General features: G+C 37.1%; 1 protein-coding gene across 2 annotated transcripts in view; it reads right to left on the reverse strand.

The window, feature by feature from the left end:
* Window positions 1-2,537: 2,537 nt before the first annotated feature.
* Window positions 2,538-12,694, reverse strand: part of rab27b (RAB27B, member RAS oncogene family) — a 78,219-nt gene continuing 68,062 nt past the window's right edge. For both annotated transcript variants that reach the window (XM_067423467.1, XM_067423468.1), the window contains exons 4-6: window positions 11,286-11,389; window positions 10,864-10,987; window positions 2,538-7,105 (exon numbers count right to left, since the gene is read on the reverse strand). In XM_067423467.1, coding sequence (XP_067279568.1) covers window positions 6,919-7,105; window positions 10,864-10,987; window positions 11,286-11,389 — 415 coding nt within the window. In that variant the 3' untranslated portion in view covers window positions 2,538-6,918. The remainder of the gene's footprint in view (window positions 7,106-10,863; window positions 10,988-11,285; window positions 11,390-12,694) is intronic.

Below are 12,694 nucleotides of genomic sequence, written 5' to 3' on the forward strand. Positions count from 1 at the left end.
ACACATTTTCTGCTGTTAAACTAGCTAAAGATCGTTAAAATCGGATGTTGGTTTAATTTCACTATATTGACAATGTAAGCTAAATTCACCATTAGATTAGATGATTACACTAGCTAGATTTGCTGAAAACAGCATGCTAATCTGCTGGTTAAAGGCATGTAAATGCACAAAATAATGCTAAGTATGATGCCATTGATAGGAGATGCACAGACACAGTCTGTATCCTGGTTAAAATGGCTTATTTCTCTGGATTTAAACATTCCTTGAAACATCTGGGATAATGCAACACAATTCAACAATATATAACACTGTTCAAGAGCAATGCTTTTATCGCACGCTTCTGCTTCTTCTGCTGCTGTGTTTTGATCAGATTCTATGCTCTTTCAGAAGATGTGTAATAGCGCCCCCTACCGTATAACAGTGAACACATGGAAATCAGGAAAAAAATCTGTCACTGGCGGAGAAAGAGAAACACCCTTTTAGAGCACATTTAGTACAAAAATCTTTTTTTTGTGTGCAATTCTTAAATGTAATCATGATTGAAGTATTAGTTAAACATTTTAACGTTTTCACCTTTAGCATCTAGCCTTAAAATATTCATGTTACAAAACTTTGAAACCAAGGCGTTTGTGGATTGAATGCTGACTTTAGGCCCTTTCACACCAAGAACGATAGATAGCTATAGCGATATAGTTCTAAAAATTGTTCTCAGTTTTAAAGAATAGCAGAGTTCCCACCACAGCTATGTTGAGCGATAAAACTGTCAGTCAATCTGAATTCAGTCTAATTTAAGGGCTTGCACATTTAAAATAACAGTGGTGGATTTTTCTGGACTTCTCCGCAATGTTGTCAGTTAAAGGTCCCGTTCTTCGCGTGTTTCCGAAGCTTTGATTATGTTTACAGTGTGCAATATAACATGAGTACATGTTTCGCGTGTTAAAAAACACAGTATTTTTCACACAATTTACTTATCGGTACAGCGCTGTTTCCTCTGTCCTAAAAACGGCCTGATGATTTCCTTGTTCTATGAAGTCCCTCCTTCAGAAACACGTAACGAGTTCTGATTGGGCCAGCACTTCCCGTGTTGTGATTGGACAGCAGCTTAGCGCACTTTGCCCGGAAAAGTCCCGCCTCTTACCATAACGGGGCAATGCAAGAGCTGAATGCGCGCTCTTCTCCGCGGAAGAGCAGCGAGACCACGCCCCCTATTTTGCGTGTTCTTGTGGGCGGAGGGTTAGTCAACAAACGGTTCTAGTGCCGTCATTACAGCAGGAAGTGCAGTGGTGTAGTCCAAACCGGCCGTTCGTTGTAGGCTTTGAAAGGGAATTTCTGTTAAATAAAATATTTAGCTTGGCATTGAAGTTTGAGCTTTATAATTTTACAGGTATTATTTATGCTCTAACAGAACATTTCACACTAACTAAAGTTTGAAAGATGGAATCGCGAAGAACAGGAGCTTTAAGTCACATCCATACGAAGCCAGAGCTTCAGATATAGTTCCAAAAATCATTCTCAATATTTAAGAACAGCAAAAACATGTTCAATGACATTGTACACATTTTGAAACTGCAGCGCACCAACTTGGAATTAACAGACCATTATCATTAATTATAGTTAATACCATTAACTAGAATATTATAGTTATTGTTCTTAATGTGAATGGGCCTATTTTAAAGGGATGGTTAACCCAAAATTTAAATTAGCCCATGATTTACTCAGCCTTAAAGGTGCACTATGCAACTTTTCGTCCACTGGAGGGCACCTATTCTAAACGGCTAGCGAGTACTGGGACTTTTATTATGACGGGACGGGACACAGTCGCCGGGCGGCCGCATTTCCGCTTTTTCCGGTCATGTAAAAACAGCTATTTTTATCATAACAGATACATTTAAGGGGCCAAGGGCTTCGGCCATCTGTCCACTCGCTTCCCTGAACTGAAATGAAGTAGTGGGCTGTACTTTCCACACGACTGACATCAGGTTCAAGTACGGCAGGTTGGCTGGTGGTTATGTTGCCCGCATATCGCCTCCCATTGCCGAGACTGGTATTACGATACCTGTCGGGCCGGGGCTAGTAATGCTACTGCTAATTAAGGTTGATATCTCTGCAGCACTATAACTTGACATTTTTTTAATGACATCATCGCCTTATTTCTTCTCATTCTTTTGATGCGTGTAGGTCATTTTTTTATATATTTTTACCTCAATTTTTACAGATGGCACCTTTAAGTCATCCTAGGTGTATATGACATTTGCATTCGTCTGAAAGAAGAATCCAATCAGTTATATTAAAAATGTCCTGGCTCTTCCAAGCTTTATAATGGCAGTGAATTGTTGGGTCATTTTTAAAGTCCATATAAGTGAATCTATCCATCATATAACTGCTCCACATTTTATTTTTGGGTGAAATATCCCTTTAAGGACATTTATGGCCTTAAATTATACACTGAGAATTTGCTAAATTTGTGTCACCTTTAACACACACACACACACAATTCATTATTCACACACACAAATAAAAACTCCAGAGCATTTTTCTTCTTTATTCTTTATTAACATGTTACACGCATAACAAAAAAATAAACGCTCTCAAAGAAAACCGAAGAGTTAATTTTTTTTAATTTGCTTTTACAGTTACAATTCAGTTCTTTGTGTTATTTTCTGCTTTATTTTGCCAAATATAAGTTATTTTTAATGCACTAAACTAGCTTAGAGGAGTTCAGGACCCTATTAAAAGACTCTGGGCAGCGTGTCGTTGATCAGTAGATCTTTACAGGCACAAGGAGAGAAAATCCTTCGATGTAAACTTTTAAGAGAACAACATCACTTTGTCATAAAGCCATTCCTTAAACCACATGAGGTACTAAACCAGTTAAAACACACGAGAAGCTCAAGAGACGCGGCTCTGTTCAAGGCCAAGCGGAAGTTCAGTAGAAACACAAAAGCTAATCTGAATGTTCATCAAACAGAAGTGTTGGTCCAGAGATTGTCACATTTAAAGGCATGTGCGATCACACACACACACAACTCACTCACTCTCACACACACTCATCAAATACTCACTGTGAGCGTCTTTATGGCGTGAATCATGAGGGACTGAGGTGATTATTATGGCACGGGATGATTTGGCACCAGAGGACAAAATAAAACCGTGTTAAAGGTCCGTTCACACAAAAACGATAACTATAACAAGTTATCTAAATATAAAATAACAGCAGTCACACCACAACTATAACAATAACCGTTAGAATCCATTTTAAAAGTTTGTTTTTCAGTTGATTAACGTTAGACGCCGACAGCCAATCAGAATCCATCCTGCTATAAAGAGCGCGAACATTTAAAGCTACAGACAAAATAAACAGGTGTGAATGCTAATATAGTTATCAATATAATAATTATTTATCTTTATAGTTATCATTTTTGGTGTAAACGGTCCATACGAATCCAAACATCCAACAAACATAGAACTCTAGAAACCGTTTCAATCATTTTGAGTGCTAATACAGACCTCAAAAAATAACCATAACCATACGAATCTCACAAAACATGCGCAGTTCATATTTCACCATGAATGTATAAGATAAAAAAAACATTATAATTCGCATTAGGAGAATTAAGCTTGTTTTAGGATCAATTTCACACACTCAAAAAAAACAAAAAACAAACAAACATTTAGATATGTATATCAGTAATTGTCATTGTGACGAGAACCACTGAGAATGAGGATAATTAGAGAGAATACATTTAGGCAAATGTGTTTAATTATCATTAAAATAATATCACCGTAATATAATGATTTTAAATATATAGGGTGAAATATGACCTGGACATAAGAATAAGGCCTATGATATTCACACACACACAAACAAACAAACAAACAAACCAAAAAACATTGTATTTAAGTAGTATTATTTCATGCCAAATTCATAAGACAAAAATTATGACATATTTTGCATTAAAAAACTAAGCCTGTTATAATATTAGTACCAAGATTTTTTTTTTTTTTATCGGATTTCAAAAATTTCACAATTCCAAAAATACCTCCAAATTCTCATTACTGCAACAGTAAAGATAATACATATTTAATTGTACATCAGTGGAGTATGTTGCACTGCCTTTTTCCTGCTTTACTGTAAAACAATTTTTTTACACTGTATTATGAGAAATAAAGTCAAGCATTCATACAGTCTTACAGTAATGAGAGTTTGATGTTGAAATGTGTGAATATAATGTCTGAATGCAAACATCCTAATCCGTCTGAATGCAATATGATGAAATATGATCTGGATGTGTTTCCATCAGAGCAGAAGCAGATGTGTATTAATCTGGCCAGACATTACAATTGGAATCATTAGATCATTCTGGCTATGCATTAAAATATCTCACTTCTTTTAACTGTTCAGAGGTCAGAAGTATAGAAGCTTGTTTCCGTCACCGAATAAAAAAAATGAGGTAATTTCAACTTTTTAGCTCACTATTCTTTATCAGACTTTTTTTTTCTTCTGAACTTTCAATTGCAAGTTTACATCTCACCATTCAGAATTTTTCTCACTCAGATTTGCAAGTGTATTTCTTGAAATTTGGACTTAATAGCAATTTATAACTCACATTAATGTCTTTATTTCTTACAAATGTGAGATATAAACTCCCAATTGCTAGTTTATATATTTTTTTTTCATGTACTTTTTTTGTCATTTCATTGTGCTTTTGTAATTGTATTATTACTTTTTTTTCCAGCTAATAATTTTAGTGCTTGAACTTAAACATAGTTTTTTGCCAAGACAACATTTCTAAACTTTTCATCTAATATTTAATACAATGTATCACATTATTAGCTTTATTTCAGTTAACAGGCATGTTTTTAATAGTTTTATTTAACAATAATAACCCTGGAGACATACACTTGCATTTGTGAGATATAAAGTCAGAATTGCGTAATATAAACTTGCAATTGTGGGATAAAAAGTTGCAATTACCTTGTTATTTTTTTGTGTTGGAGCCGCTCACATATACATAAAAACATAATTATTCAATAATTTTTTTTTGCATCAATCTGTACTTTCTACTGTTTATGATCTTCTATGTGAACAGAACACAATCTAAAGATTCAATCCGGAGCCCTCCAGAGGTCTGTACGTGATCGAGCTCCAGTCAGATATTCATCTTCATGTGTGAGAGGCGTCTAAAGCCGCGAGTGAACCTACTGTTGGCCGCATGCACCGACACGCATCCGCAGGCGTCATCACGAGACACGAGCGTCTCAAATAATCAATAAAACAAACGTGAGGGAATAAAGGCCAGGACATTCAGAAGCTGAAGCGTCTCCAGCCCGTAGACATGCACAGGTTTCCATTCACCAAAGAGCGACTCTGGCAGGCAGTGGAATAGTGTTTGGCACAAACCGTTTCTAGACCGTATGATCAGACGTGATCAGAATGCCAAATTGTTTTACCGGATACATATATTGTATGTACATTCATTTAGACGTCCAATTGAGATTCCACATCCACAATCCTGATGTGGAGAAAGTTGTGTGTCTGACAGGAGATTGAAATGCACAACTGGTCAAACGTTTGGACTCTTTTATGTTTTTGAAAGAGTCTCTTCTGCTCACCAAGGCTAAATTAAAAATACAGTGAAATTTTATTACAATTAAAAATGTGAATATATAGTAAAGTGTAATTTATTCCTGTGATCAAAGCTGAATTTACCATTACTGCAGTTTTCAGTGTCACATGATCCTTCACAAATTATTCTCATATGAGGATTTGATGCTCATTTATGATCATTATCAATGTTGAAAAAAGTTCATATTTCTGCGGAAATCGTGATACATTCAGAAGTTATACTTTTATTTAGCAAGGACTCAAAACTGACAGTAAATATATTTTAATGTTACAAAATATTTCTATTTTAAATAAATTCTGTTCTTTTGAATTTTCTCTTCATCAGAGAATCCTGATAATTAAAATGCATCACATTTTCAACAAAAATATGACTAATAATAATCAGAAACGTTTCAAATCCTCATATGAGAATGATTAGGGAAGGGTCATGTGACACTGAAGACTGGAGTAATGAAATTCAGCTTTGATCACAGGAATAAATCACACTTTACTATATATTCACACAAAAAACAGATGATTTACATTGGAATAATATTTCACTATTTTTACTGTATTTCTTATTGGTGAGACTTCCCTTAAAAGCACTACAAAATCCTAATTATGCAAAACTTTTGACTAGGGATGCACCGATATGGAAACGTTGGTCGATACCAATAAACAATAATTCTTTATATTTGAAAGCGGATCACCGATATATTGGCCGATTCATCAAAATATTAGCCTGATTACAAAAACAAAATCTCACCATTAAAAGCCATGTTCAAAGCACACAATTATGATGTTCTCATTATAATTTTATGTAGCCGATAAGACAGGCTTGCGCTGCACATGTTGCTCTGAACTGTATTTTCTTTTTTTTAAGGGATATAAATCATATTTCCCATCCTGCGGAACAGTGGACAAGTGTCTCAGCTAAAGGAAATAATACATTATTTATCGGCTTTAATATATCAATACAACAATAACATTAAAAATGACCATCGGCCGATACCGATACTTTGGGCGATGAATATCGTGCATCCCTACTCTTGACTGGTAGTGTATGAATACTTGAGATGAATTTGCAAACTTTTATAATCTGGGATAAATTTGTCAGGGTTTGTTACAGATCACGAGGCAGTACGGCAGCTCTCACAAACTCTCCAATGAAAAATACAAATGTCCACACATATCTGTAATACAGTAGGTCAGGACGGACGTGCGAGATCTAGACGAGTGCTGTGGCTCGGAGGTCGGCGGGATGGGCGGCACGTCCGCACCTGTCCACTAGAGGAAGGGCACTTCCTGGCTCTTTAACATGCACATTTCTTCTCGTTGGCTGGCGCAGCGTCCAGTTTGCTGGTGCCGTCCGTGTTGTTTGCGTCCGCTGCGGGTTTGTCCACACACTGCTCCATCCTCTTCATCACCAGGTCCAGTAGTGTGATCACAGCCTTGTCCACCTCCGCACCGGTGGCTGCACTCGTCTCGAAGTAGGGAATGCTGGGAGAAGGAGAGGATGCAGAATGGGTTACATATGCATATTAAAGGTGTCATGAACTGGCTTTTTAATTTTTTAACTTTAAACTAATGACATTTGTGTGGTTTTTACATTCAAAAACAATCTAATCAGTAATAGGCTATTTTCTACACTGGTTTTGAGGCTCTCTCCAAAACGCTGGGTTTTGATGGGCGTGCCGCACTGGAGACTTGGAAGTAAACGCCCACGGCTAGGATTGGATAAGATTTGCATATTTAATGAGCTTTAGCTCCGCTGTCAGTTCACATTAGGGAGGGATTGCTTTGAAAGAGGCAACCGGAATGATTCTCTCGATCACAGGGCTCGTAAACATCTTTATCAAACAAACACAATGATTTATTTCTCATCCACCTGCGATTGATTGGAATATTATTTTTGTATTACTTGGCCCGCACGATCTGTATATTAGTGTGAACACACACACACACACACACACACACACACACACACACACACACACACACACACACACACACACACACACACACACACACACACACACTCTGCCCGCAAGTGTCATCTAGCAGCTCTCAATACCCTTCTGAGCTGTAAACGCCTAACTCTTGCCGGGCCAATCACATTGTGTAGAGTCGGTGGGCGGGGCTTAACATAATGACGATGGCCGAGTTGCGTTTGCGTGCTTCTAGTAAACACAGAAACTGGCGGACGGCGGTCTTTCGAATCAGCTTTGACCGCGACTCTGGAAGACTTGGAGTTAAGCTTTTCTCTGAGAAAAGAACAAAGAACGGCACTGAAGTCATTCTTAAGAAGGGAAGATGTGTTTCGGAGTTTGCCGACCGGATACGGCGAATGTTTAATCTGTCAGCGAGCTCTGCTTCACCTTCGTTGCTCTGGTTGGTGTAGCGCTATCCTATCGCGTGCAGAGGGAGTTTAAAGACAACCGTTTATCCGCCCCTCGGATTGAGCCGTCAATGGTGAGTTTCCAGACCAAACATCTTGATGTGGGTCTAGCTTGTCAGGCTAGTCGGATCCAATATAGAAGGCACAATATTGTGTTTTAATCTCAATTCGTCAGCAAATCCAGCATCGACCTGACACTTGTTTACAAATGATTCCACAGTGCAATGAAGCCAACATGCGTACATTGTCTTCCCCACGTCAGCTGGAACTTCATTAAAAATAAATGAAGTACCACACATTCCTAATATTATGATCCGAAGGAAGCTTATGCAGCGACTGTGTTCTTCCACAATATCTTGCTATATTCTTTCACGTTTATTGCTGCAGGCTAGCGTGATCCGATCAGCTCCATGAGTCGATGGGCGGGGCTACTGAATTTGGCGTGCTTTTTAGGGGAGTGCGGGGCACAACCTAACGCGGGTTAGTTATTACACCCATGGTTTGACACTTTCCACACATGCCAGGATGACGAAACTGTATTTACTAGTTGCCATATCAACACTATATAGAGAAAGAATAGCGCCAAAAATAAAAAAATCTTTGGAAGATATCGCTGAACATTTATTTTTACCATAACAAAAGTACATTTCTTACTTACGTTTATTTTTCATCTGTTTTTTGCGTTTATTTAAAATAAGACAAATCTGATATTATTTGAATCTTATATCTAGAGGTGTTCGATTCCAGGTTTTTTGGAGTCGACTCCGATTCCCGACTCCCACTATGGGAGTCTATGGAATCGACTCCGCGACTCCATTTACTAAGTTCAGGGTAAGAAATCAGAAAAAATTGCTGTTGTTACATATTTAAATTATTTCCCCCAGACACAAAGTCCTAAAATCCTCTTATTAAAACCGTACACTTTTAGCGTGGCCGTCCAAATTAGTCCAATTTAGCGATGACTTTTGTGGCTGTCGTGTTTCTGTATCTATTGGCAATAATTTTACTATAGGAAAAGTCACGAAAGAAGATGTGATTGTCGAGTGATGGCGCTAAACGCACATGATCATTGTCTTAAAAGGTGAGTTAAAGATACTAGCCTGTATACAATAATGCACACTATTTATGCGTTTCTTCTTGATGTCAGAATTGTTATGATTTATGGTTAGTTTAATGACGTTAACCATAGGAAACCAAATCTATATTTATTGCAATAATATATACCATCAATTGAACTAAAGCTAGCATGGAGGAAGCCTATAATTAAAAACTAAAGTCTGTGTGATTGTTTACTATTTCTAAAGTAAGCACTCAAATAAATGTGTGTGACAAAGTTTCTGCGACATCTCTCTGACGCAGAGTATTACGTCGCGGGCTGCGGCTCGCTTCATTTCATTCTCTCCTTGCTTATAGTGCACGCAACTGCCATGCACTCTAGATGAGAGATTCAGTAAACAATCAGTGAACGAGTGATTTCGGACACCGCAACAAAGCCGACACCGAGAGTCGATACCTGTACTGGAGTCGACCCCGACTCTGGGGCTATTCAGAGTCGAGGAATCAACTCTTCTGGAGTCGACTCCCCATCACTACATATATCTGTTATTTAACAGTTGAGATCGTTCTTTAATGCTGATCTAACAGCTCACTCGGTCGCTCACCAACTCTTACACTTGTTGTGGGACACACACGTTCAGGCTCTGTCTCACTCTGCCCAAGAAAAATCAAATTTGCCAAATCTGTTTTTGATATGAAACAAAGTCTAAGTTTTACGCTTAAAAAAAAAGTTTTAATATGAAATTAAAACAACAAATAGCGTTTTGGTGCACTTAGTGTGGCATAACTGTTAAGCAACGGCTCTGGTTTTAACTGAGTTGCGACATGCGTTCATCACGCGGTCACGTGGATCATGGCGCTCTCAATACATTCAAATGGCCTAAGCGGACAGACAACAGCTTCACTATACAGGTATTTGCAGCAATTTTTGGTAATCAGTAATGCATATTGGGCATCAACCGCATTTACAGTGTCATTTTGGAGAGTGATGGAGATGCAACATCATTAACATTAATGTCTGCTCTTCTTGCATTTAGCCCTGAGGTATTCCTTACTATCATAGTCATGTGACCTTAACTATTTTTCAATCAAATAAATGTTCTATATTTTAGTTTAATAATATTTATTGAATATTTTCAGATCTTTTGGCACTAAATACTATTTGTGCAATAATTATGGTCCATTAATGACCACTTAAAATATTTTCTATTTCTATTAAAATTTGTGTAGTAATTAAGGTTAAAATAGAGAATTCCAATGCAAAGAGGCAAATTAGAGTCATTTTATGGCTGGAAAAATAATAATTGTCATTTGTAATGCCATTACCCACTAAGTGCCTGTATGGCCATTTAATAAATAATAGTCTATTTGCTCAAATAATTGCAGATCATAACTGCTTACTTATTTTCAGGTTTTGCATTTGAATACATTAGACATTGTCAAACACTAGATTTCTTTAAATGTGAAATAAATAAAAAAATTGCTTTTGAATCTGTGGGAAATTTATTAACAATATAGTACAGTAATATGTATTATAAAAACAAGGCTGTATGAAATATTTATACTTATATAATATATAATGTATGAAGTATAAATATATTCACAACATTATGATGAATGGCCAGGTGAAAATAAAATGCATTTTGCAGACGCTTTCATCCAAAGACATTACACATTTCATCAGTTCATGCAATACCTGGAAGTCAAACCTATGAGCTTGGCATTATATTAGCACCATGAGCTACCATAATAATAATTACACACACAAAAAATCAGTGCTGTGATGAAGTGACACTGAACTCACCCGTATTTGTCCGCTAGTTCTTTTGCTTGTTTCTCCTGAACTTCTCTCTGGTCGGACAGATCGGCTTTATTGCCCACAAGGACAATATCTGGATTCTCACAATACGCATTAGCCTGGAGCTGACCTACACACACACACACACACACACACACACACACACACACACACACACACACACAGTATTAGTCACAGTTTCATGTTTTAGTGTCAGAATCAACAGCAGATCTAAAGAGTTGAAATGATCAGCAAAACTCTTGATAGAGTCAATAACCAGTTCTGACTGAATGTACAGCAGGAATATATGAACAAGGAAAATAAGAAGAAGAAGAAAGAGGAGGAGGAGTTACAGTTCCCCTCTTGCAAGCACTATAACTACTGAACCCGCATGAATCCTGTCAGAGACGGTTAGTTCAGGCACTTACTCATCCAGTTCCTGACGTTGAGGAAACTCTGTTGGCTCGTCAGGTCGAACATGAGCAGGAAGCCCATCGCATCCCTGAAAAACGCTGTGGTTAAACTCCGGAACCTGCCGAGAACAGACGGACATTCACTCCGGATCAAACACTGACTCAACTCCCTACAAAACTGAAGTACAGACACGTCATCTCGGAATATAGTGTAAACGCGTACCTTTAATATTTAAAGAAAAACAATGAATTAATACATAAACAATAATGAAGATTAAAAACAAAAAAATGTAATCAAAATAAATACATAAATAATTGGATTTAAATTAAATATATAAACACAAAAAACTAAATAAATCATAAAGACAAAATAAATGTATAACAAATATATTAAAATACATAATTATATATATGTGTGTGTGTGTGTGTCTGTATATATATATATATATATATATATATATATATATATATATATATATATATATATATATATATATATATATATATATATATATATATAGGAATTAGATAAATATGATAAATGACAAAAAAGATACAGATAATTATCTAATTATCAAAAAAATACTCAAAAAATTCTTTGAGTTACTCAACACTCAAATAATATTGCACACGTTTTAATAACAGAATTATATTTCTTCTCCAATTCATTGTTGAAATATAAACATTTAAATGGTCATTGTAACAAAAATTAGTTTTCATTACTAAGAGGATAAGTAAAATGCAGTGCATACACCCCTGGTCAAAAGTTTGGGATTATTAAAAGTTTTTGAAAGACGTCTCTTATGTACAGACAAAAAATTTTATTCCTCATGGGAACCCAAAAGCATTGAAATATAATTTAATATACATTTCGACAACCAAAATTTTTCGTCCAAAACCAAAAACTGGTAGCCTAGAAATCTAGACGCACCCTAGCGGCAGCAAATCTAATCTGCCGTGAGTGTCGTCTAGCAACTCTCAATACCCTTCTGAACTGTAAACACCAAACTCTTGACGGGCCAATCACATCGTGTATAGAGTTGGCGGGCGGGGCCATAATGACGATGGCCGAGCTGCGTTTGCGTGCTTCTAGTAAACACAGAAACTGGCGAACGGTGGCGGTCTTTCGAATCAGCTTTGACCGCGACTCTGGAAGACTTGGAGTTAAGCTTTTCTCTGAGAAAAGAACAAAGAGCGGCACTGAAGTCATTCTTAAAAAGGGAAGATGTGTTCGGAGTTTAGCCGACCGGATACGGCGAATGTTTAATCCGTCAGCGAGCTCTGCTTCACCTTCGTTGCTCTGGTTGGTGTAGCGCTATCCTATCGCGTGCAGAGGGAGTTTAAAGACGACCGTTTATCCGCCCCTCGGATTGAGCTGTCAATGGTGAGTTTCCAGACCAAACATCTTGATGTGGGCCTGGCTT

The sequence above is a fragment of the Pseudorasbora parva genome, chromosome 18 (assembly GCF_024679245.1).
Source record: "Pseudorasbora parva isolate DD20220531a chromosome 18, ASM2467924v1, whole genome shotgun sequence".
Classification (NCBI taxonomy): Eukaryota; Metazoa; Chordata; class Actinopteri; order Cypriniformes; family Gobionidae; genus Pseudorasbora; species Pseudorasbora parva.